This window comes from Salvelinus sp. IW2-2015, unplaced genomic scaffold, assembly GCF_002910315.2.
Source record: "Salvelinus sp. IW2-2015 unplaced genomic scaffold, ASM291031v2 Un_scaffold1467, whole genome shotgun sequence".
Classification (NCBI taxonomy): Eukaryota; Metazoa; Chordata; class Actinopteri; order Salmoniformes; family Salmonidae; genus Salvelinus; species Salvelinus sp. IW2-2015.
In genome coordinates, this window is record NW_019942926.1 from 25,836 (window position 1) to 52,276 (window position 26,441).

At 43.8% G+C, this 26,441-nt stretch overlaps 3 protein-coding genes across 3 annotated transcripts in view; 2 read left to right on the forward strand and 1 right to left on the reverse strand.

The window, feature by feature from the left end:
* The window catches only part of LOC139024403 (broad substrate specificity ATP-binding cassette transporter ABCG2-like), a 2,530-nt gene extending 1,639 nt beyond the window's left edge, over positions 1 to 891 (forward strand). Inside the window, 1 exon segment of the mRNA XM_070439184.1 lies at positions 839 to 891. Coding sequence (XP_070295285.1) covers positions 839 to 891 — 53 coding nt within the window.
* LOC112070951 (broad substrate specificity ATP-binding cassette transporter ABCG2) overlaps positions 1 to 8,845 on the forward strand; it is an 18,515-nt gene extending 9,670 nt beyond the window's left edge. Inside the window, 17 exon segments of the mRNA XM_024138408.2 lie at positions 938 to 1,016; positions 1,019 to 1,092; positions 1,398 to 1,551; positions 1,717 to 1,815; positions 2,428 to 2,678; positions 4,173 to 4,212; positions 4,215 to 4,254; positions 5,683 to 5,747; positions 5,750 to 5,771; positions 6,224 to 6,303; positions 6,306 to 6,331; positions 6,650 to 6,820; positions 7,665 to 7,731; positions 7,734 to 7,799; positions 7,973 to 8,081; positions 8,625 to 8,743; positions 8,746 to 8,845. Of these exon segments, the coding sequence (XP_023994176.1) occupies positions 938 to 1,016; positions 1,019 to 1,092; positions 1,398 to 1,551; positions 1,717 to 1,815; positions 2,428 to 2,678; positions 4,173 to 4,212; positions 4,215 to 4,254; positions 5,683 to 5,747; positions 5,750 to 5,771; positions 6,224 to 6,303; positions 6,306 to 6,331; positions 6,650 to 6,820; positions 7,665 to 7,731; positions 7,734 to 7,799; positions 7,973 to 8,081; positions 8,625 to 8,743; positions 8,746 to 8,771 (1,488 nt within the window). The 3' untranslated portion in view covers positions 8,772 to 8,845.
* A 907-nt stretch (positions 8,846 to 9,752) lies between these two features.
* On the reverse strand, positions 9,753 to 26,205 carry pkd2 (polycystic kidney disease 2). Its single transcript, XM_070439185.1, is given in 24 exon segments — positions 9,753 to 10,995; positions 10,998 to 11,181; positions 11,477 to 11,624; positions 11,800 to 11,963; positions 12,060 to 12,177; positions 12,334 to 12,455; positions 12,770 to 12,868; positions 12,995 to 13,115; positions 13,315 to 13,496; positions 13,781 to 13,933; positions 13,935 to 13,952; positions 14,190 to 14,418; positions 14,715 to 14,802; positions 14,805 to 14,867; positions 14,870 to 14,937; positions 15,293 to 15,543; positions 16,964 to 17,126; positions 24,834 to 24,918; positions 25,201 to 25,248; positions 25,251 to 25,271; positions 25,274 to 25,309; positions 25,312 to 25,386; positions 25,389 to 25,574; positions 25,577 to 26,205. Coding segments are annotated over 24 exon segments (2,712 nt in total). The 5' UTR covers positions 25,641 to 26,205; the 3' UTR covers positions 9,753 to 10,969.
* Positions 26,206 to 26,441: the final 236 nt, after the last annotated feature.

Consider the following 26,441-nt stretch of genomic DNA (forward strand, 5'->3'; position numbering starts at 1 on the left):
TCATCCACTACTACCATACCCCGTTCAAAGGCATCTTTTTAATTGTATTTTTTTATTTCACCTTTATTTAACCAGGTAGGCTAGTTGAGAACAAGTCTCATTTACAACTGCGACCTGGCCAAGATAAAGCATAGCAGTGTGAACAGACAACAACACAGAGTTACACATGGAGTAAACAATAAACAAGTCAATAACACAGTAGGAAAAAAACAAAATTAGTCTATGTACATTGTGTGCAAAAGGCATGAGGTAGGCAATAAATAGGCCATAGGAGCAAATAATTACAATTTAGCAGATTAACACTGGCGTGATGAATCATCAGATGATCATGAGCAAGTAGAGATTCTGGTGTGCAAAAGAGCAGAAAAATAAATAAATAAAAACAGTAAGGGGATGAGGTAGGTAAATTGGGTGGGTTGTTTACAGATGGACTATGTACAGCTGCAGCGATCGGTTAGCTGCTCAGATAGCAGATGTTTAAAGTTGGTGAGGGAAATAAAAGCCTCCAACTTCAGCAATTTTTGCAATTCGTTCCAGTCACAGGCAGCAGATAACTGGAAGGACAGTCGGCCAAATGAGGTGTTGGCTTTTGGGATGATCAGTGAGATACAAGGCCTAGAAATCCTTCTTTAACCTGTCTCCTCCCCTTCATCTACACTGATTGAAGTAGATTTAACAAGTGACATCAATAAGGGATCATAGCTTTCACCTGGATTCACCTGGTTAGTCTATGTCATGGAAAGAGCAGGCGTTCTTAATGTTTTGTTTACCCATTGTAGATGGAGTAAAATTGCTTCCTTCTCACCAATGTCTTCCAATGTAATTATGAAGGTTTCAGGCCATATGAGGGCTATCATGTCATACAAGGCTGTGGTACCATACAGCATATGATAGATGTCCAAGGGCTATCATGTGATGTGATTGTGTTCCTCCCCAGGTTGGTACCGAGATGATCCGGGGGATCTCTGGAGGGGAGAGGAAGAGGACCAACATCGGCATGGAGCTCATCATCGACCCTCGGTTCTCTTCTTGGATGAACCCACCACGGGCCTGGACGCTAGCACCGCTAACTCTGTCCTGCTGCTGCTAAAAGGTATCTGTAGCTCTAAACTGTTACTGTAATGGGCCTGGACGCTAGCACCACTAACTCTGTCCTGCTGCTGCTCAAAAGGTATAGCACTACTATTTCAAGAAGGAAAGCCATTTCATTTAATTTCGATTGATTCATAATCGGTGGGGTTAGTGGTAGGTATCCCACGTTTCATATTTGATGCTTTTCTTATTCCCTTCCCCGTTTAATTTGCACCACATTTGTCCTCTAAATGTCCTACCTTTCTTATTGGCTACCCTGTTAAATGTAGACCTCCAGCCCTTTTTTCATTGTTTTATCTCCTTTTAGAATGGCCAATCAGGGACGCACCATCATCATGTCCATCCACCAACCGCGTTACTCCATCTACCGGCTGTTCGACTCCCTGACCCTGCTAGTTAGCGGCAAACAGGTGTACCATGGGCCGGCCCAGAATGCACTGGACTATTTCGCCGACATAGGTAACCTTCAATGTCAATACTACACACAAAGTATAAGGAGATACCGTTGTTGTGTTGTTTAAGAGATAAAGGAAGTTAGATTGATGTAAAAGTCTTGAACGGGACAGAGCAGAATAGAGATTGATATAGGGGAGACTAATGTTCGCATGTGTTGTTGTATCCTAGGTTACGCCTGCGAGGCCCACAACAACCCAGCCGACTTCTTCCTAGACGTCATCAACGGAGACTCTACTGCCACTGCTATGAACAAGATTCAGGGAGAAGGTGATTTTCACACACACACACACACACACACACACACACACACACACACACACACACACAGTATATGAGTCCAAGTCTCGCAAGCACCTGAAAGGTGCCTTAGAGCCCTGGCAGCATAGTAAAAGAACAAGGGACCCAGCACTCTAACACAAACAACATCTGCCCCTGGGTCAGTGAGATTAGGGGTGCAGGAGGCTTGGCGTTGCCCAGACAGGGACAGGGGTTGGAGGGAGCGGGCGGCTGATGATGCAGCCAGGGCCTGAGGCTGGAGGCCAGGCAGTTGGATAACCCCCGTTAATCCTATCAGCTCAATGTGAAAAACCCTCTGATCTGTACTGGTACAGTAGGATTTGTTGGCCTTTGAGAGGCTACGGCTAATGCTAATAGCGACAGGCATACACTATTGGTGTGGATTGTGGAAGGAACCYTTTTGGTACAATGGGAGTAGTCAGRCGGATCTCMGACTGGACTTCAATGAATTTGTATCTGGMTCTTTTGSARTTAGGATAAGGGTATGGATTGAAAAATYGGTTGTTGTCATGGGTGAATTAAGGAGTGATGGTCTCCAACCTTTAACAGTGTGTATTGACTCTTGGTTCTCTCCCCTCCTAGACATTGACTTTGAGGAGCTGAGTGGCTCCAGGCAGACCATCGAGGAGCGTCTTAGTGGAGGAGTACAGAACTGCTCCTACTTCAGAGACACCCAGGTCGAGCTGGAGAGGATCACCCAGGGAAAGCAGTACACCACCAAGCCCACGTCCCGTACCATCACCTACAACAGCTCCTTCTTCACCCAGCTACACTGGGTCCTAGGCAGAACATTCCGGAACCTGGCGCTGAACCCCCAGACATCCGTTGCACAGGTTAGAACACACACCGATACAGACGCACGCACAAACAAATACTCACCGGATTTCTATTTGTGAGTTTAAAGCTTAAGAGGTGCTGTACCAATGCCCCTAAACTCATTTCAAACACACCCCAGTGGGGAGAGGATTCTCAGAATAAAAGGGTAATGGATTTAGCTACGCTCCTATCACCAACAACCTTATGACTGGACTTACCCTCCAGGCAAGTGACTTGAGAATAGTATGATTTCTAATTGCAGCCCGCGCTACCTTTCTCCACTTCACAACAAGCTCTTTTGCGCTTAAAGGGTGACGGAGTTGGCGGGAGGAGGGAGTTCTGACGACTTAGTGCCCTCATTAGTCATCCAAGGCAACAACATGCCATCAGAAGTATCTCACTTCAAGAATTATTAACATCTAATTGGCCTCATAGTAAATCGACAATAATCCCAGACTGGGGTCTGGATCTTAAAGGCTAGAGGGCTGGAGACCTAGCTAATCAGCTTTGCTGACTGTTGTGACCCTGCTGTTGCCTCTCCGGGCCTAGAACTGAAGTGATATCATATCTGGCCACAGCTCCCCCCCCCAGTGGCCAGAGCCCAGACCTTTGTCACATGATCGCGCCATGACCCGTGCTGGGCTTCCACATGAGGGGCTTGGGGAATGAGGTGAAAAAGGCTCAACCTTATTAGCTTATCCTCTCACCCTGGGAACCGCGCTGGGGCCGGTTAGGCCTGTCATAAGATGTAAATCGTCAGGATTAAAACAAATGTCGCTCCGGAGATTTCACCCTTTCTCTCTTTGTTTTCTCTCTTTCTTACCCAACATGGACTACCGGTCTGTGGATGAGGGAGAGTGTGGAGAGCGCTGATTCGGTGTAGTTTTTGTGGGAATATACCTAGTTTTAAGAATCTCCACATTCTTAATGGACTAATCAGGTTCTATCAGGGTTCTTAATGGACTAATCAGGTTCTATCAGGGTTCTTAATGGCCTAATCAGGTTCTATCAGGGTTCTTCATGAACTAATCAGGTTCTATCAGGATTCTTCATAAACTAATCAGGTTCTATCAGGATTCTTAATGGACTAATCAGGTTCTATCAGGATTCTTCATGAACTAATCAGGTTCTATCAGGATTCTTAATGGACTAATTAGGTTCTATCAGGGTTAGACCCTTTGACTCTGCAAGTATCACTACTTCTCCTGACCTTTGTATTCATCATAGCATCTTACCTAACTGTACTTCTCTGAGAGAGAGCTAAACCCTTTTTTCTATAGACCTAAAGAGATGTGTTTACATTAAAACGTGCCTGGACCTTTGCTCACAATGGGCTCCCTCATGCGACTGAAATCTCAGTTGTGTAAGGCATATTGTCAGACATATAAGATTGTTTACTCCCCAATGCCACGGCGCATTGCGGGTCATGATGTAAAATATGACATTATGATTGTCTGATTTGCTGACCTTTGACCTGGCTACTAAACTTACGATGTTTCTCTTTTGGGCAGCTGGGAGTCACCATTTTTCTGGCTCTTATTGTGGGCGCCTTGTCTTCGGGGTGAAGGACGACCAGAGTGGAATACAGAACAGGTGGGGAAATTTTTATCACACACCTTAAATCCATCTCAGAATGGGATGTAATTGATCTGATTTCGATTAATCTGTAGCTGAAACTGATTGGAACCCATGGGGCAGAACAACGGCAGTGTCTGCCTGTAAAGTTAGGTTAGTAAATGACTCTTTGGGAGAGAGATGTTATAACAGGATAATGCAGACATATACACTGCCGTTCAAAAGTTTGGGGTCATTTAGAAATGTCTTGTTTTTGAAAGGAAAAAATGTGTCCATTAAAATAACATCAATTGATCAGAATACGGTGTAGACATTGTTAATGTTGTAAATGAGTATTGTAGCTGGAAGGCTGATTTGTAATGGAATATCTACATAGGCGTATAGAGGCCCATTATCAGCAACCATCACTCCTGTGTTCCAATGGCATGTCTGTGTTAGCTAATCAAGTTTTCATTTCAAAAGGCTAATTGATCATTAGAAAACCCTTTTGCAATTATGTTAGCACAGCTGAAACTGTTGTTCTGATTAAAGAAGCAATAAACTGCCCTTAGACTAGTTTAGTATTTTTTTTGCATCAGCATTTGTGGGTTCAATTACAGGCTCAAAATGGCCAGAAACAAAGAACTTTCTTCTGAAACTTGTCAGTCTATTCTTGTTCTGAGAAATGAAGGCTATTTAATTCGAGAAATTGTCAAGAAACTGAAGATCTCGTACATGCTGATGTACTACTCCCTTCACAGACAGCGCAAACTGGCTCTAACCGAATAGAAAGAGGAGTGGGAGGCCCGGTGCACAACTGAGCAAGAGGACAAGTACATTAGATGCTTTTAACTAGTGATTAATCTGCTTACAATAATCAGGTTTTGCTCATTATTATTGGTACAATACACCTGGGTTCAATACATGTGTGTTTGAGTTATGTAGTATTTAGAAATTATTTTTCTGTGTATTGAGTATTCAAATACATAGCCCAAACAATTACTTTTAATTGGTATTTGAATGGTTATTTGTATAAAAAAAATTTTTAAAAATCTCTGCCAAATTGTATTTCAAATACTCAAATACACTCCCATATATTTAACCCAGGTATTTCAAAATAGATTTGAAATAAGTATTTGAAAATACTGACAAATAGTTTCCAAGTGTATTTCCAATACATTAAAATATTCACACACCTGTCTCTTCAAATAAACTGTATCTTAATACTTACTTTGAATGTATGTGAAAGTAATTGAGATATTTAAAAATAGTATTTGAACCCAGGTTGGGTCCAATTAGACCTACAGTACGACTCCACTCCCTTGGTCCCTTTAGTCTGAAGGCCGATGGAGTACACACACAGCAAACCATTTAGCATTCATTTCAATAGGGGTTTACCCCCTTCATCCTGCATGACTGGGCAGAACATAAGGATTTATGTCAGACTTGATGTTTTCCCCTCTGTAGGATTGGTGCTCTTTTCTTCATCACCACCAACCAATGTTTCAGCACGCTGTCCGCTGCCGAACTCTTCTCACAGAGAGGAAGCTGTTTGTGTACGTCTGTAGTAGATCAGTGGACCACTATAACCTGGTCTCTTTGAAATAAGAATATGGGGTGTGAGCATGCGGGTCTGGCCAGATGAGATGTAGTCATTGTTTGTGTGTGTCTGTAAGTGTGTTCGTATGTATAAGGTTGATCTGGAGTGGAGGAAAAATGAAGAAACATATATTTATAAAACAACAAATCTCACATTCTCTATTATATATATATGATATGAAGACACTGTGTCTGCCTAAATACTTATCAGTATGAAATGGACCAACAGCATCGTTTACAGCTACATTAGGTTCATGTTTGACCTTTGTACTTCTAATTATTCTGTAAATGAGCATTTTCAGTATGAATAACCCGGCAAGCATTAGTTCCAAATGGCCCTAGCCCAAGTTAGAAAATAAACCACTCAGTATGAGTTAATGTAGACTTCTTGTCTTTGTTGTCCCCACAGCCATGAGTACATCAGCGGCTATTACAGAGTCTCAGTCTACTTCCTGTCCAAGATCCTGTCTGACATCATCACCCTGCGCACCATCCCGCCATCATCTTCAGCTGCGTGGTGACTTCATGATAGGTGGGTTGGATGCACAACATGGGAATGAGACATTTGCATTTATGAAGATTACATTTGAATTGTCAAGATGGAAGGAAAGTAGAGAGGGACATAGAGTAGATGTTGAGGTAGCTAGCACACAAGCATTTTCCTGCACCTTTTATACCTGCTGTATACACTGTGTACGTGACAAATACATTAGATTTGAGACGGTAATGGCACAGACAGTAAAAGGTCAAGAAAGTCAGAGGCTCTCAAACCCTCTGCAGAGGGGCGTGTACCCTACCACTCAAAACAGACTCTGAAATGATCTTAAAATTCAAGTTTGTCTCTCCTGCAGGTTTCAAAACCACTCCGGCAGCCTTCTTCATCTTCATGTTCACCGTGACCCTGGTGGCCTACACAGCCACCGCCATGACCATGGCCATCTCTGCCGACCAGAGTGTGGTGGCAATGGCCAACATCTTCATGACCATCAGCTTCGTCTTCATGATGGTGAGTGTAGAGACGGGTGTAATGCGGTGGCCACATGCGCGCGGTGGGGTACTCAGGGTGCACCTGAGTTGTATTGCAATGCCAGTTATGTTCAAGTTCAGCGCTGTCCCACTAGTATTACTTGCTAGTTATGTATAGACATAAGTATAAGCTAGCGTTGCATACCAAGGGTACACATGGATATTACAGTGGGAATGGCCGTCATCTTTTCTAGCCTTGGATTAAATTATGTAGGATCTGTGGTTGTATTGTCTGTCTTCTGTTTGATCTTTAGATAGGTTCTGTGGTGTTAAGCCTAAAATCAGATTAAGATCACTTTATTTGTCAATTGCACACGGGGTCCAACCGAAATTTGACTTTTAACCCACCTCTCTGAAAGACCCTATGCATACATCCAGGTTTTGTAGATTGTGGGGGCTGTCACACTGGGCACCCAGGGAGCTCTTGTTGTGGGGGGTTAAGTGCCTTGCTCAGGGCAAAACGGCAGGCAACAGCATCTAGGATTTGATACCAGCAACCCTCCGGTTGCCAGCTCTCTTCCCGACAGATTACTTCCTGTCAGACCCGGGATCCAAACTGGCAACCCTCCGGTTGCGGGTTTGCCTCTTTAACGCTCCGGTTGCTGGTTGCTGGCTCGCCTCTCTAACGCTAGGCTAACTGCCGATCAACTCTCTCTCTGTGGCTGTGTTGGATCTTGGGGCGATAACATTATTCTATCTTGTTCTGCTTGTTGGGCTCCTTCCATCTTACCAGGTCTGTCTTGTAAAATGGCAATTTCCTGGTCAAATTGCAATTTAGTGGGGGATCCTCATTGGTGAATTCATATTTATTGATGTTTTGTCAGATCTTCTCAGGTCTGCTGGTGAACCTGCCTAGTATCATGAACTGGCTGGCCTGGTTGAAGTACCTCGCTATCCTCGCTACGGTCTAACAGTAAGTACCTCAGTCAGCCACAACCTCTTAATTGATCTAGTGAAATGTTGCCATACTGTATTAATAAGAATAATTTATTCAACTTTTATAGCGCTTTCATCTACATATAGAATTGTTTTATAAATATTAATATATACAGTATGTTATTATAAACTATAATAAAACTGTATTATTAAGTATTATAACGTTTCTTAATGACTAGGCCCTAGAGATCATGAGTTTGTGGGGTTGAATTTTGTGAGGACCCTGCCGTTCGCACCACCATGTCTCCTGGCTCTGGCATGATGACCAACTGCAGTATGAACACTACTCACGCTCTCGGGATAACGTGAGTAACGTAATACACACACTGTGGAAGTTGTCTTTATATTTTTTGCTTAGAAATAGTGATAGATGTTGGTTGACTTAAATACGGTTTATAGGGTATATAACTAGTATTATCAGTAGGCTACATACATGCTGTCATTAAGTGCAGTGCCTATGGTCACTGTAGTACCTCTAGCACCATCTACTGAGGAAATCATTGTAGATGGAGCAGCAGTTGTGTGTTAGCTAGATCCCATACCGTACATTAGAGAAATGGCTTATTCAATAAGGCATCATTACTGGTATCAATAGCAGTGAAGGCTGAATTATTTGATACAATTAAAAATATATATATAGCGAATTAACACAATTATCCTACAACGCAATAAATTTGACCACCAAGAGTCCCTTTTCAGCTGAAAACTCTAATTAGTTCAGGTTCAGGTTTCAGTCCGTTTCAAAAACACTTTCTTCCTATTAACGTGACCCAGCCTTGCCTGCCCACGGGATCCCATAGATACACAGTGGTGAACGTTGTTTGGTCTTCTCTCCCATCTCATTCCAGGTGCACAGGGGAACAATACCTGGACTATCTAGGAATAGAATACACTACATGGGGCCTATTGGAAAACCACGTTGCCTTGGCAATAATGACACTCATTTTCCTGGTCATCGCCTATCTGAAGTGCGGTTTATTAAGAAGTTCACATAGGAAGTGTTTTACTTTGCCTTACAATTCACTCCTCGTGGTTATATCAATGACAAACTGCCAGTAGTTCTCTCTCCATACATGTTATATACATGAAGCAGTGTGCCTATGTTTGACTGACACAGGTTAAATGGGTAGTTCAGCCAAATTACATATTCATTTCCTGGACCAGTGGAGACTGCATCCACGCTTTGGCTTTGCTGAACTAGCTACACTAGCACCGTAAATGAGTAATTTGGCTGAACTGTCACTTTAATGTGCAATATTCATGCATGAATGTACATTTTCACCACATGAATATTAATGTGGAATCTTTGCCCTCCAGTAGTCATGTGTTCTCATGTTGACTGCTGTGTTTATTTGGTAGCATTTGTTCCAGTCTAGTACGAGACTATGCCTTGGGATTTAGTTCATTGTTTCTATTTATAGAGGAACTGAACTAATTTATTTGAAAAATATGATGAATTATGTTTATATGTAAAAATTATGAATGACTTTTATTAGTGCTTTTTTTGTGTGTAATCATTGAATTGGTTGTTTCTATTGTGTTTATTACCTTTTTATCTATACTCATTTTGGAAACAATGCTTTTATAAACATTTTCATGTAACTTTGCGAGTGGTAATTATGTACCTACCATCAATGTATAGCCAAAATCAACGATACCAACAGTTGACAACGTGGTTCCAATGGACCATATGCAATAATGCCTGACTCCTAGAACACATACAGAGGCCTAAATGGTCACCTTGTGAGACCTTTAGTAACAGAGAGACCTTTGGTGACAGAGCAGGCGTCTCGTCTCCACGAACAGGCATTTAGGTCAATAGAGGGTGTATCCTATTTAAACTCACTTAATCCCCAACAACTATAGCAACTCCAGTCAAACCGGTTCAATGTACACGACAGGTCCATTACGGCACCTTATATTCAAGGTTTAGAGTCACTATCGGTGTGTTCAAACGAATCAAACGACGACCCGGATTAAATTTAAGATTTTTTAACACACACCAACCACTTCATCGTTTCAGCTCACAACACACTTGATTTATTTTTCAACCTTTGATATACAGTATGTAACCACAAAATAGTACAAATAATAAGACTAGAAAATACTGCAAGGCACCGTACATAATAATACACACGAGGATCACATGACCCTAGATGCACTCCGAATCGAAGTTTGTTTCAAGTTACAATATGTATCATATTATACATTTATAAGAAGGGTGTTTTGTAAGTCATTACAAAGTGATATAGATGATAATTATGACAGGATGAGCACACTTGTAACTATATTAAAATGACAAAAAGGAAAGCAGCAAATGAACGATCGAGACAATTTTTCCCCTGTGGAATATCAAGATGTGCGTGCGTGCATATACGGTGTAATCAAACCAAAGCCCTTGAGCTACGTACCCGCACAGGAAAAGCAATGATATGCCGTGTATTCTTAGAATATAAACAAAATGGAAATAGCTTAGAGGCTAATTCATTTACATCACATGTAATATCTCCCATATAATCAAAACCTTCATGTACCCTTCATTGTGTCCAGCATCTTCATTGTACCCTAATTCTTCATTGTATTCGCCCTTCATTTTAAACACTACAATCTGTACTTGTGCTTGCACTGTAAGCTTTGTAAATGCATCAGGTCATATTTTGCTTGCTTAAAGCATGTACCATCTTATAGATGGAGTACGTAGGCTGTTTTCAGACCATATGTCTATTTGGGTGGTTCCACTCACACTCTTGGATAGCTGAGGTGCTGTGCACGTGACTTTGCCATTGTGGTATCATATGTAAAGATTTCAAACAATACAGAGGGATGATGATGGGACTGTGTACTGGTATATAATGTAGAACACAACCAGAAAGGACATTTACACAAGGATATCTTAATTTGTGCGACAACCTATTGAGCCGCAACCAATGAATACAATCTCGAACCTCACTAAAATGTCTCTTAAAGTTACCCTTAGCCATTTTGGTTGTCTCCGATAGGTCCAAATCCTTACTTAAAATTTGATTGCGTGACTCGGACTTCCACGATAATCTTCCATTGAGGTCAATGGGAACATTTTCAGAAAATTCAAATTGCATGCACACATCTCAAGTAAGGATTCGGCGCTTAGAACCTGTAAAAGTACTAGAATGTCCCTTTCTCGTTATCGTGTAACTTTCTGGTGGCGGGGGTTTTACACGTGGCCACTCCCATTACCCCAGCGTCCACCCCGTCAGTAGACAGGGAGGAGGAGGGCGGGCGCTGCGGGGCGTGGTTGGGCTCCTGGACCAATGGCAGTGGTGGGTGGTGGTGGCTGACCTGTGAGACAGTGTCGTCAGACTCCCAGCGCTCTAGCTCCTCCCTCACCAGACGCTTCCATCTCTCTGGACGTCCATGTCGCCGACCCTGCCTCCATCCGGGGAGGGGGAGAGATTTGATTTTATTAGTATCTTTTAGTCCTCATTTGGACTAATCTTCCAAGAGTCCTTAAACATTTTCACATATAACACACTGTTACAAACAGACATAATACACTAACATAAAGATAAATAGTCTAAAAGTCAGAGAGGGGGGAACAAAAGGGAGAAGGGAGATGTTGGATCGAGAGAGATGGACAGAAAGAGAGGGGAAGGAAAGATTTTAAAAAGTGTTTGGTGTGGGCGAGATGGGCATGTGTGTGTGTATGTACATTCCGTCTCACCTCCAGCACCCCCTCCAGCAGTTTTCCCAGCACGTCTCTCCTCTTGAGCTTAGCTCTCTCCATGGCCTCCAGCTTCACAATCACTGCATCGATCTTAGACACTATACTACCTATGGAGTGCTCCATCCGGTCAACACGACGCACCAGCCTGGAATAGAACAGAACAATAATGTCAATAACACGTTTATATAACATGCTATATCCATAGTTACGACACATGATTTAAAACATTTAAATATCAGGCACATCCTCTGTCRGAAACACACAGAGGACCTTTCAAAAGCCCAATACTTCAACATGGCTGGTAATAGAACTCGACCTACACTTGAAACTCTTCGTAGGGCACGCCTCCTGAGCTGCTGCCGCGGCGACGGGAGCTGTGCCCGCTGTCCTCGTCATCATCCTCCTCCGAGTCGTCATGGCTACGGGGGAAGCTCCGCCCACTGGTGGGTCTGGGCAACGAGCTGCGCTCCAGATCCAAGTCCTCCTGGCCATATGTGCAGAGACACACTGAACATCTGCAAACGTGTGTGTGTGTGCAGCTCGTTGCCCTGTGTGTGTGTGTCTGTGTGTGTCCACTCACTCTCTCTTTCTCCAGGTCGTCCCTCATCTGCTGGTGTTCGTGCTCAGTCAGCTCCTGGTCCCCACCGTGGTCATACTTGGCAAAGATGGCCTCAATCTCCACATCCGTGTGGCCCTTTCTAAACACACAAACAACAACACATTTAGTTGTACTATTACATGTCACGTGTGTCTTGATGTCTTTCTTCGTATGTATGTATAAATTAATGAAATAGTGTATGTTATTGAATTAGTCAGTGAAACCCCAGTTCGGTTTCAGGCACTGCAGCGGTCACCCTTTGAGGTCCTGGCGGAGCTCGCCGAAGTTGAGTTTCCCACCRGCCTGGCGCAGACTGTCTGAGATGTCATCCACAGTRGTCTTCTTCAGTCTCAGCTTCATCAAGGCTTTGTTACAGCCCTGCAGGKAGAGGAACAACACTCAGACAAACTCAAGGACACCTATCAACWCTCTGWGGTGAATGTTGTTGCCATTTTCATTCTGCATTTAGCAGTTATTCAGTACATGTTGATAATATTCAACAGTAATGTAAACTTACATTAACTTGAGTCTCCTTTTCAATTGAAGTCTTTACTTCATAGAATCTTAAATATGAAGTTGCTATGATACTTGTCAGCTTGCAGTTGTTTGAAATACTCAGCTACAATGACGTGTTAAGGGATCACATACACCTACTAGAACAAATAACCCCACATACMATTTGGGTCCCGTACCTTTTTAATGAGGTCCGTCATCTCCATCTCAGACCTCTGCTGGGACATGTCTGCCTTCACCTCCGAGTAGGTGTCATTGATGATGGCCAGGAACATATTCTACAGGGAGACAAAAGACAGTCAGAGCAAACTTTAATCTCTCGAGATAATGTAGATCAAATAGTACAATATAAATGTATATCAATATACCCACACATTTATCAATGGTAGTATATCAAAACTCACCATGAGGATGAAGAAGATGAAGAAGACGAAGGTGATGAAGTAGATGGGTCCCAGGACTGGGTTAGCCTCCTCTATCTCTGAGAACTCAAAGTCTCCCAGGATGATGCGGAACTGGGTAAAACTACATGGAAAAGAAGACAAGAAGAAGAAGCTATGAAGAGGCTAAGATGAAGCTATAGGGGTGCGTTACCATTATAGTTCCATGGGTCAAATTCAAACAAAATTCAAATAAATCTGGGAGCCCTGGTTGTCTACTGGAAACCTAAAGAACTGAGAATCTTGGAACCTGGGTTGATTCCAATCAAACCAATGTTACTTACATGCAGGCTTGGAAGGTACTGAAGTCGTTGACCTGGGTGCCAAACACCAAGTAGGCCAGCTGAGCGTAGGCCAGGAAGATGATGAAGAACATGATGGCGAAGCCGATGAGGTCCTTGGCACAGCGAGACATGGTGGTGGACAGCTGGCTCATGGTCTTGTTGAAGTTGATGAACTTGAAGAGCTGAAGAGGAGAGATGAGCAGAAACCAGGTTAGAATTCAAGTGTCTTTGAAAAGCGTTATATCAATTCTGTCTTTTTTTATTTGTATTAAAATCATGCTAATATAGTCTCCCTTTATGGGGGCATACTTTGGCTTCTGCCAACAGGTCTGGACCTTTATGGCACAGGTAGTAGTACTCTCATCCTGTAACCAACTGCAGAGTGTCTGGTTCAAGCGCTACTCCTGGTAAATTCCCACTCAATTGTTACATTCAGCATGTCAATCTACCATAAAGCCATTCTTACCTTCACCCAGGAAAAGAAGACGATGACTGCGGCCATGTTGTTGAACGTAACCTGGAGGTGTGCCAGAGGCTCGAAGCTGGGGTGGGCGCTGTGGTTCTCCAGAAGATCTTTGAGACGATTGCTCACCACGGACGTTCTGGTGATGTTGATGATTTATGGCAGAAACACTCAACTGGAAAAAGAGGAGGGGGATATTTGGAATCTCAACACAACAATATTGTGATCACAAAACCTCTTCCCTTTGTTCCAATGTCTATACTAGCCTACCACTTAGAATGCATGTTCATTGCACTAACTCATTCTAAGTAGTATGGTAGTGTGGATACTGGAACAGAGCCCTTCTTTATTGGGTGTTTCAGGGAGACTCCCTTCCTACTCCCTGCTAGGGCAGCCATCTTGAATTACGTACCACAACGATGAGGACGTCCAGGCAGTTCCACACGCTCTTGAAGTAGCGCAGGCGGTGGATGCGTATCTCCAGGGCCTCCTCCACCACGTAGTACAGGATGAAGAGGCAGAAGGCCACCTCACACACCCCAACAAAGTAGTCCCAGCTGGACACGTAGCGAATCAGACGCACCGTCTGAAACTGCCAGGAAGTGACTACGCCTCCTGTAGCGGGGAACTCCACCACCAACCTGAAACATTCAATTCAATTCAACTGTATTTATCCCCGCAGTTAAGCAGACAGGTTAAACTGAATGAACAAGAGATATTCAGTATTCAGCCTCTCTAGGGTGAAAATCGAGGTTCAATGACACCAGATTGTGGATGAGGATGGTAAATAGAGAACTCCCATTGGATTGCATGAGTCATTGATCCCAACCATGGATGTCTTGAGAGCCTGAACTGAACCTATGTATCACCATATAAACCAGTGTGACACAGTCCTAAGTAACATGTAATACGTATGTAATAACTCTGGGCTCTGTACCTGGCAATACAGAAGAGGTTGATGTTGCCGTTGTAGACGGAGAAGTCCAGGAAGACGGCTCTGGTTCCTCTGTCCAGCCACAGCTGTGTTTTAGGGAGCGTAGCAAGCCGGCTGACTCATCTCTGGTACGGGCCAGGTCCTGGTAGTACCCCCTCCACCGTAGGTAGCCACCTGGCCCCAGTAACTACTCCCATTCAGGCTGTTCTCCTCTGTATACATCCACCTGGTGGAAAGACAGACAGTCAGACTCATCATAGAGCCACAGTGAAACAGTTTGGCCTGGTATTCACTGGTGGCTATTGGTGAGTGACGTTATACGCCATACTTTTATCTGGTGAACAGCATCCATAATGTGCTTTCAGTTAACATACATTTACATTACATTTAAGTCATTTAGCAGACGCTCTTATCCAGAGCGACTTAGAGCACTTAGAACACTAGAGTACATGTTGTAACTACTGCTTTGGTTCAGTCTCTAGCATTACAACCAATTGTAGCTTTATTGGTTGCTTTCTATACGTTACCATTTAACTATACTGTACATCTAACAGAAGTGCATAGTAGTTTAGTAGACGTACGCAGTTCCGTTCATGGGGCCAAAGGGGGCGCTGTCCTCGTTGCCAGGGGTGTACATGTTGTAGCAGTCCTGCACCTCGTCCCTAAGGTCCTCGTGCACGGAGCAGGATTCGTTGCGAACTTTGACCTGGCGGAGGCGGGGCACCCCCAGTAGCAGGTTCTCATAGTAGATCATACTGTGGTTCTCAGGGAGACTCTTGTTGTTGTACCACACTTCCCAATACATCCCGTTCAGGAAGGGACCCTCTGTGAACTGCATGGTGGAGAGAGAATTTCAACTGAAAGCTCTGCTGGTCTGTTAGGTTCTAACTATTCATGTAAATGCTCCATTGTTCTATTTGTGTTAATTAATGTGATTTGAACTAAATACTTTTAAGTGTGTGCTGCTTAGGTTTTATGCTTCATATACACTACACAACAAAAAGTATGTGGACACCTACTCATCGAATATCTCATTCCAAAATCCTGAGCATTAATACAGAGTTGTAGAGGAAAAGCTTCTGGGAAGGCTTTCCTCTACATGTTGGAACTGCTGCAGAGACTTGCTTCTATTCAGCCACAAGAGCATTAGTGAGGTTGGGCACTGATGTTGGGTGATTATGCCTGGCTCGCAGTCGGTGTTCCAATTCATCCCAAAGGTGTTCGAAGGGGTTGAGGTCAGGGTTCTGTGCAGGCCAGTCAAGTTCCTCCACACCGATCTCGACAAAGCATTTCTGTATGGACCTTGGTTTGTGCACGCAGGCATTGTCATGCTGAAACAGTAAAGGTTCTTCCTAAACCCGTTGCACAAAGTTGGAAGCACAGAAACGTCTAGAATGTCATTATATGCTGTAGCGTTAAGATTTCCCTTCACTGGAACTAAGGGGCCTAGCCCAAACCATGAAAAACAGCCCCAGARCATTATTCCTCCTCCACCAAACTTGACAGTTGGCACTATGCATCCGCCAAACCCAGATTCATCCGTCGGACTGCCAGATGGTGAAGCATGATTCATTACTCCAGAGAACGCGTTTCCACTGCTCCAGAGTCCAATTGCGGCGAGCTTTACACCGCTTGTGTGCGGCTGCTCGGGCATYGAAACCCATTTCATGAAGCCCTGGTGAACAGTTGTTGTGCTGACGTTGCTTCCAGAGGCAGTTTGGAACTCATTAGTGAGACGATTTTTAAGCAATACGCGCTTCAGCACTTGGGGGTCCCGTTCTGTGAGCTTTTGTGGCCTACCACTTAGCGGCTGAGCCGTTGTTGCTGCTAGACGTTTCCACTTCACAATAACTGCAGTTACAGTTGACCGGGACAGCTCTAGCAGGGCAGAAATTTGATAAACTGACTTGTTGGAAAGGTGGCATCCTATGACGGTGCCATGTTGAAAGTCACTGAGCTCTTCAGTAAGGCCAATCTACTGCCAATGTTTTTTTAATGGAGAATGCATGGCTGTGCGCTCGATATTTTACACCTGTCAGCACTGGATGTGGCTGAAATAGACAAATCCACTAATTTGAAGGGGTGTCCACATACTTTTGTATATATAGWGTAACTGAGCATGGGCCAAAGTAAATGCATTGACATCTTTGTTATACCATAACTAAGCACCAAGCTCTATTTTCCAATCAGACAAAAAGCACAAAGCAGGAGATTAAACCACTGCATAGCAAACCGGGGAATTGACTCATTACCTTCCAGAATTCACCCATAGTTGAGAGGCTTCTGAATGTGGCTGTGTCCCCTGGGGACAGTGGTGTATCCAGGAAGAGCTGGGACATCACCTTGGTGTAGTAGTACATGTTGGAGCCCACCATCCCATAGGTCACTACACAACACAAGATACTGTAAGAGTTTCTCTGGATGAGATTATGGTGAATTTTCTTTTGTGTTTTTAGTTACACACAGCATACCTGTTCAGCATTTTCTAATAACTGTTTATTTCATACATGCTTGTATACATAACCAATGTTTAAAATAATGAATAACGGCATTAATGTTAMCCTATCGTTATACTATATATTACTGTCATGCTACAGTTGTAATAGCCTATATTGTGTTTACCCCCATAGAGTCTATTGACACACCGGTTGCATTCAACTAATAACATCATTTTAAAAATCCCCATCAAAATCCATCAGTTTAAAAGAAACTCCACCCAGAAACTATCTTTTGGTATTTGTTTTCATTTGTCCATTGTTGACATAGTCCCGAAATATTTTGCTTGTCAGCAATAAGTTTTCAAGATATGTAACTTTCAAAATACAGAAATCATCCCCGTATAATGCATTTTGCATCATATGATGCTGTATTTTAAGTCATATGATGGGATGATTTTTGTATTTTGAAGTTACATATCTTGAAAACTTGATTGCTGACAAGCAAAACATTTTGGACGATGTCAACAATCGACTAATCAAACAAATACCAAAGAATACCAAAAGTTTTGGGTGGAATTTTCCTTTAAGCTCGAGATATCTGTTTTGCATGGGCTATGTCTCAATCCACCGCATCCGCCTGTGGCGGTCTTCCGCATCTGAGGTGGAAAGTGGCAGAGCTAGAGCTCTGTTTGTCTGACCAGGAGACATCCCTAAAAAAGTATCTCAAGAAAACGTCTGTAGCGTCTGAAGGTTTGGCCTACAAACTAATATGACCACTCTATAGAAAGGTAAGAATCTCCCGAACATGATGGCTTTCTTGGTTTTGCTCTATGACAAGTGTCATGGGACGCGTCTAAAGGTAACCCATACAAATGAAAGTATGGAGGTAGTTTGTTCCAACAAACGTAAGGGTTAAATATGTGTAAAAAAAACAAAACATTGCCTGAGCTTTCGTATATGTCCAAGATATAGGACAGACACTTCCAAACTTATGATAATTCAGCTTATTCAATGTTATTCAATGCGTTTTATGGGCTATAGTAGTAAAGGACAAATTCAATATATATATATATATTTGGGGGGATACCTAAAGGGTCCTAAAATTTTAAATATCAAATGGTCATGGTATGACATTCTTAAAACAACCCCCCCAATGGCTTACACTTCTAAGAAATGTATACAACAATATTGTGAACTACATCTTTGTGGTTGATCATGTGTTTCTCTCTCTGAGTGGTCCAACAGGTACAGTGAGAGCCAGTATTATACTGCAAGCTGAGACTTCATGTTAGCACCAGCTACCAAATCCTGGCCTTCCGCACTGAGGCCAAGACCTGTTTAAGATGCCACTGAAAACAGAAAACGTATAGGGGAAAGGATAGCTAGTCAGTTGCACAACTGAATGCATTCAACCGAAATGTGTCTTCCGCATTTAACCCAACACCTCTGAATAGGGCTGCCTTAATTGACATCCATGTCATTGGTGCCAGGAGAGCGTTGCAACCCCAAACATTTGTGTATACTTGAATCTGGTCAACCAGCTCCCATGCACAGAATTGGCTTACACTTCCACAAGCAGCAAAGTCACAGGGATAAAACATATTCAGCGTTCCATATTGTCAATACAGGACTAAAATGAATCGTACTACACCGGATCTGACGCTCGTCGATGTGGCAGGGCTTGCAAACTATCAAGACTACAAAGGGAAGCACAGCCGCGAGCTGCCCAGTGACACAGCCTACCAAATGAGCTAAATTACTTCTATGCTCGCTTCGAGGCAAGTAACACTGAAACATTCATGAGAGCACCAGCTGTTCCAGACGACTGTGTGATCACGCTCTCCATAGCCGATGTGAGTAAGATCTTTAAACAGGTTAACATTCACAAGGCCAGACGGATTACCACGACGTGTACTCCGAGCATGCATTGACCAACTGGCAAGTGTCTTCACTGACATTTTCAACCTGTCCCTGACTGAGTCTGTAATACCAACATGTTTCAAGCAGACCACCATAGTCGTTGTGCCCAAGAACACTAAGGTAACCTGCCTGAATGACTACCGACCTAGCACCCACGTCTGTAGCCATGAAGTGCTTTGAAAGGCTGGTCATGGCTCACATCAACACCATTATCCCAGAAACCCTAGACCACTCCAATTTGCATACTGCCCCAACAGACCACATATGATGCAATCTCTATTGCACTCCACACTGTCTTTTTCCACCTGGACAAAAGGAACACCTAGGTGAGAATGCTATTCATTGACTCAGCTCAGCGTTCAAACCATTATGCCCTCAAAGCTCATCACTAAGCTAAGGACCACTGAAACCTCCCTGTGCAACTGGATCCTGGACTTCCTGACAGACCGCCCACAGGTGGTAAGGGTAGGTAGCATCCACGCTGATCCACATCCGCCACGCTGATCCTCAACACGGGGCCCTCAGGGGTGCGTGCTCAGTCCCCTCCTGTACTCTCTGTTCACTCATGACTGCATGGCCAGGCACGGCTCTAACACCATCATTAAGTTTGCGGATGACACAACCATGGTAGGCCTGATCACCGACTACGATAGACAGCCTATAGGAGGAGGTCAGAGACCTGGCCGTGTTTATGCCAGGAGAACAACCTCTCCCTCAATGTGATCAAGACAAAGGAGATGATTGTGGACTAGGGAAAAGGAGGACTGAGCACGCCCCCATTCTCATCGCGGAGCTGTAGTGGAGCAATTTGAGAGCTTCAAGTTCCTTGGTGTCTACATCACCAACAAACTATCTTGGTCCAAACACACCAAGACAGTCACGACAAAACCTATTCCCACTCAGGAGACTGAAAAACTTGGCATGGGTCCTCAGATCCTCAAAATGTCTACAGCTGCACCATCAAGAGCATCCTGACTGGTTGCATCACTGCCTGGTATGGCAACTGCTCGGCCCGACCGCAAAGCACTACAGAGGGTAATGTGTACGGCCCAGTAGATCACTGGGCGAGCTCCCTGCCATCCAGGACCTCCATACCAGACGTTCATAAGGAAGGCCCTAAAAATTGTCAAAGACTCCAGCCACCCTAGTCATAGACTTCTCTCTGCTACTGCAGGCAAGCGGTACCGGAGCGCCAAGTCTAGGTCAAAAGGCTTCTTAACAGCTTCTACCCCAAGCCAATATGTAACATCCTGACCAGAGTTCTTATGAGTTTTGCTTGTTTAGTGTTGGTCAGGACGTGAGCTGGGTGGGAATTCTATGTTGTGTGTCTAGTTTGTCTGTTTCTGTGTCCAGCCTAATATGGTTCTCAATCAGAGGCAGCTGTCAATCGTTGTCCCTGATTGAGAATCATATATAGGAGGCTTGTTTTGTGTTGGGATTTTGTGGGTGATTGTTTCCTGTCTCTGTGTTTGTGTTCTGCACCAGATAGGACTGTTTTCGGTTTTCACATTTATTGTTTTTGTTGTTTGTAGTGTTCACACATTCTTTATTAAATATGTTGAACACTAGCCACGCTGCATTTTGGTCCTCTACTTCACCAATGGAAGAAAACCGTTACACAATAAGACTCCTGAACATCTAATCAAATGGCTACCCAAACTATTTGCATTGTCCCCCCCTTTACACTGTTGCTACTCTCTGTTTATTATCTATGCATAGTCACTTTAACTCTACCTACATGTACATATTACCACAATTACCTCGACTAACCGGTGCCCCCGCACATTGACTCTTTATCGGTACCCCCTGTATATAGCCTCGCTATTGTTATTTTACTGCTGCTCTTTAATTATTTGTTACTTCTTTTTTTTTTTTACGTTTCTATTTTTTTACATAACAATTATTTTTCTTAAAACTGCATTGTTGGTCAAGGGCTTGTAAGTAAGCATTTCACTGTAAGGTCTACTACACCTGTTGTATTTGGCGCATGTGACAAATAAAATTTGATTTGATTTGATTGTGGTATTTTAACGATGGAGGATTGGTTGATTTCAAGTTAAGTATACGTTTTTCATGATGATTGATAAGAAAAGTATCGTCCAACCCGACTTATTCAGCATTCCATTGTAGTATTTGCTTATATGCTCTGTTGGACTGCATCCAGGTCCATATATAAGCTATATCTAGATAAATATACATAAACAGTCCAACATACACACATATAGCCCATATGGCTTATATAGATGCTATTTTCCAAGCCTCTATTTCATTGACTCCCACCTGGCTGAGAAACTGGCTGATCTAGCTCCATCTATCCAGCCAGGAAATGACTTCCTGATCCACCCAAAACCCCATTCTGGCACGGGAACACTTTCCCTCTCAGCAGCCGTGGTATAAGGAGTGGTGAAACTAGATTAATAGCATTCTGACTCTCGGTTGTGCTGTATTCTGGAACTTTCATCATCTTCCCACAATCCTATTCCCAAACGTACGATAATAGTGACTAAACTCTAATGGAAGTTCCTGGCTTCGAGGGAGCTTTCCTGATACGCTGCCAGAGTTGTTTATCAGACCTAAGGAGATTGGAAAATGACTTTTCCGCAAGAAAAGCTGGTCAGCGGGTAAAAGTATCCACATGGACAGATGTCAGTATTAGTCCAAGCTAAGAGCAGCAGTTACATAGTAATACCACTTCAAATATGTTTTCAAGAAAATACAAATGCGAGAGCACAAAAGTGCTATACTTGATAGGTGTATGTACTTTTACTACTACCTTATTACAATTGTAATTATATTGGTTTGCCTATCCTATAGTTATTCTGGTTCATAAACTTGTGAGCCTGAATGCTGATTGGCTGACAGACGTGGTATATCAGACCGTATACCACAGGTATGACAGGCCACGGAAGAGAGTTGTATGGCATTGAAGCTCGTCTGGAGGTTAGTTAGCCCAGTGTCCAAAGAAGGGCCAGAAGTATACAGAATGGTGTCGTCTGCGTAGAGGTGAATCAGAGAATCACCAGCAGCAAGAGGACATCATTGATGTATACAGAGAAGAGAGTCGGCCCGAGAATTGAACCCTGTGGCACCCCCATAGAGACTGCCAGAGGTCCGGACAACAGGCCCTCCGATTTGACACACTGAACTCTATCAGAGAAGTAGTTGGTGAACCAGGCGAGGCAGTCATTTGAGAAACCAAGGCTGTTGAGTCTGCCGATAAGAATGTGGTGATTGACAGAGTCGAAAGCCTTGGCCAGGTCGATGAATACGGCGGCACAGTATTGTCTCTTATCGATGGCAGTTATGAATACGTTTAGACCTTGAGCGTGGCTGAGTTGCACCCATGACCAGCTCGAAGCCAGATTGCATAGCGGAGAAGGTACGTGGGATTCGATGGTCGGTAATCTGTTTATTAACTTGGCTTTCGAAGACCTTAGAAAGGCAGGGTAGGATAGATATAGGTCTGTAACAGTTTGGGTCTAGAGTGTCTCCCCCTTTGAAAAGATTGATGCCACACGGCAGCTTTCTAATCTTGGGGGATCTCAGACGATACGAAAGAGAGGTTGAACAGGCTAGTAATAGGGGTTGCAACAATTTCGGCAGATAATTTTGGAAAGAAAGGGTCCAGATTGTCTAGCCCGGCTGATTTTGAGGGTCCAGATTTTGCCCTCTTTCAGAACATCAGCTATCTGGATTTGGGTGAAGGAGAAATGGGGGAGGCTTGGCGAGTTGCTGTGGGGGTGCAGGGCAGTTGACCGGGGTCGGGGTAGCCAGGTTGAAAGCATGGCCAGCTGAAAAATGCTTATGGAAATTCCAATATATAGTGGATTTATCGGTGGTGACGGTGTTTCCTAGCCTCAGAGCAGTGGGCAGCTGGGAGGAGGTGCTCTTATTCTCCATGGACTTTACAGTGTCCCAGAACTTTTTTGAGTGTGTGCTACAGGATGCAAATTTCTGCTTGAAAAAGCTAGCCTTTGCTTCCTAACTGCTTGTGTATATTGGTTCCTAACTTCCCTGAAAGGTTGCATATCACGGGGCTATTTGATGCTAATGCAGTACGCCCACAGGATGTTTTTGTGCTGTCAAGGGCAGTCAGGTCTGGAGTGAACCAAGGGCTATATCTGTTCCTGGTTCTAAATTTTTTGAATGGGGCATGCTTATTTACGATGGTGGGAAGGCACTTTTAAAGAATAACCAGGCATCCTCCTGACGGGATGAGGTCAATATCCTTCCAGGATACCCAGGCCAGGTCGATTAGAAAGGCTTGCTCGCTGAAGTGTTTTAGGGAGCGTTTGACAGTGATGAGGGGTGACAGAATGGGTCTGCGGCCATTAGGGATGCAGGCAATGAGGCAGTGATCGCTGAGATTTGTTTGAAAACAGCAGAGGTGTATTTGGAGGGCAAGTTGGTTGGATGATATCTTGAGGGTTCCCGTGTTTACAGATTTGGGGTTGTACCTGGTAAGTTCATTGATAATTTGTGTGAGATTGAGGGCATCAAGTTTAGATTGTAGGATGGCCGGGGTGTTAAGCATGTCTCAGTTTAGGTCACCTAGCAGCACGAGCTCTGAAGATAGATGGGGGCAATCAATTCACATATGGTGTCCAGGGCACAGTGGGGGCAGAGGGTGGTCTATAGCAAGCGCAACGGACTGGAAAGGTGATTTTTAGAAGTAGAAGCTCGAATTGTTTGGGCACAGACCTGGATAGTATGACAGAACTCTGCAGGCTATCTCTGCAGTAGATTACCACTCCGCCCCTTTGGCAGTTCTATCTTGTTGGAAAATGTTATAGTTAGGGATGAAAATGTCAGGGTTTTTGGTGGTCAACCTAGCCAGGATTCAGACACGGCTAGGACATCCGGGTTGGCAGAGTGTGCTAAGGCAGTGAATAAAACAAACTTGGGGAGGGGCTTCTAATGTTAACATGCATGAAACCAAGGCTTTTACGGTTACAGAGGTCAAACAAGAGAGCGCGCTGGGGAATGGGAGTGGAGCTAGGCCTGGATTAACCTCTACATCACCAGAGGAAACAGAGGAGGGTAGGATAAGGGTAGGCTAAAGGCTATAAGAACTGGTCGTCTAGTACTTTCGGAACAGAGAGTAAAAGGAGCAGGTTTCTGGGCGCGATAGATAGATTCAAGGCATAATGTACAGACAAAGGTATGTAGGATGGGGAATACAGTGGAGGTAAACCTAGGCATAGAGTGACGATGAGAGAGATATTGTCTCTAGAAGCATAATTTAAACCAGTGTTTGTCACCGCATGTGTGGGAGTTGGAACTGAGGGTTAGCTAAGGCATATTGAGCAGGGCTAGAGGCTCTACAGTGAAATAAGACAATAATCACTAACCAGAACAGCAATGGACAAGGCATATTGACATTAGGGAGAGGCACGCGTAGCCGAGTGATCATAGGGGTCCAGTGAGTAGTTTAAGCTGGCTGGAGACACGGCGATTCAGCAGCTAGCGGGCCAGGGCTAGCAAGCTAGCAGAAGGGCCTTAGAGGTACGTCGTGACGGAAGAAGTCTGTTGTAGCCTCCTCATGCGGAGCTCGCCGTGTGTGTGTGTGTGTGTGTGTGTGTGTGTGTGTGTGTGTGTGTGTGTGTGTGTGTGTGTGTGTGTGTGTTGTGTGTGTGTGTGTGTGTGTGTGTGTGTGTGTGTGTGTGTGTGTGTGATGTGTGTGTGTGTGTGTGTGTGTGTGTGTGTGTGTGTGTGTGTGTGTGTGTTTGGTACTTACAGATCACAGTGTGATGAGGAAGATGACGTAGTGACCATTTTCTTCAGGACGTTCCTCAGGTACCTCTCTCTGCTGCTGTCACTGTCCTCCATCAGCTGAGTACCCCATAGAACTGGGGGAAAACAATTTCAACACCCACATTGTATCCTTCCTTAACCATCAATGCTCGGCTTGAGATGCCAGTGCATTACCAAGGAGGGCATCTACAGGTGTGTGTTGACCTAAGTGGTGTATGGAACAGTGTGGAAGAATGGCCAGAGAGGTGTTTGAGCAATGACCCAGGTCTCTACAAGTTAAAGGGCAAGTGCACTCACTACCTCCTGTGTCATAAAGGTCCAGACCTCTTGGCAGCTGTAGTGTTCTTCATACAAGGAGGAACGTAAGTGACACTAACCTCTTATTTTCTCCAGTATCCTCTTCCCACAGCTTTTGATGTCATGTCTGTCTGCTGCAGGGCATCCACTTCGGGGTCGGGTATAATCCACGGTGGATGCGGATGCTGCTCCTCCGGCGGTGTAACTTCCCAACCCGCTGCTGCAGCTACTGCTGGAGCCCGTGGACACTGATCTTCTCCCGGGCTAGCCGGAGGCCAATCGGCCCCCATCATCTCATCCTTCGGTTCGAAACCCCGGGTTGTCCCCCAGGCTTGTCTTGAGGGGGGTGATGGTGTGCCTATGGCTCCCCCGAGCCCCAAGTCCTGGTGCTGTATGTTTTCCATCTCAATCCCCTCGCTTGTGTCCAATCTGTGCGGCAGGACGTAACCGCTGCGCCCGTGGCGGACCTGCCAGCCTGATTCTGCTGCGGTTGTTGTGATCTCACCCGAGTCGAGCTCATTGTTAGTCCAATTCACTGAAAAGCTTTTTAAAGGCCAGACTACTACATTTACGAAGCGTTCAAATCAATTATGTATCTAGCCACTAACAAGTGCTATGTTTATGTCACGCTTGAGCACATATAAGAGAAAATAAATGTTTACGCACATATTAAAATATGTAAGAAAGTTGCCAAAGTTCAAACTCTGCAAAACAACTTTCGGGAAACCACAGATTAACTAATTTTGATTATTTATTATTTCCTTCATCACAACAATATACTTCGAAACGTCAATTGCTTTTAAGAAAGAAATAACACAACTAAAGTTTGCGTAGTTCTAGATCAAACTATTGCAAAAGTAGGTATATCAACAACAACAAATATATAGTTACAAAACTAATTGTAGCCTAAACATTTACTAATGAAACTGAAAACTATCAACGAAATGCCTCGTTTTATGGAAAGAAGCCAAACACTTTCCTTGTCCGGGCCAGCCATTTGTTCTTGCTGTTCCCCAAAATCTCACATTCTCATTTGTTGGAAGACTCAGATTACATTAGAAGTCATGGCGTCACAGACCACTGTGGCATGCACCTCTGGAAAATACAGCACAGTCGAATGTGTGGGGTGAATCACTTTGGTAAAAGACAAATTTCACGTCTTAGAATTGTACAATATAGAATACAATAGAATATATTCAAGATGCTGTACATTCCATCATTATTAAACGAGTGAAAAAAACATTTCAATATTTATTTCTACAGCAGTAAACTATAATTGCCTTATATGGCTCAGCAAAACACTTTTTTCTCCAAAGGTTTT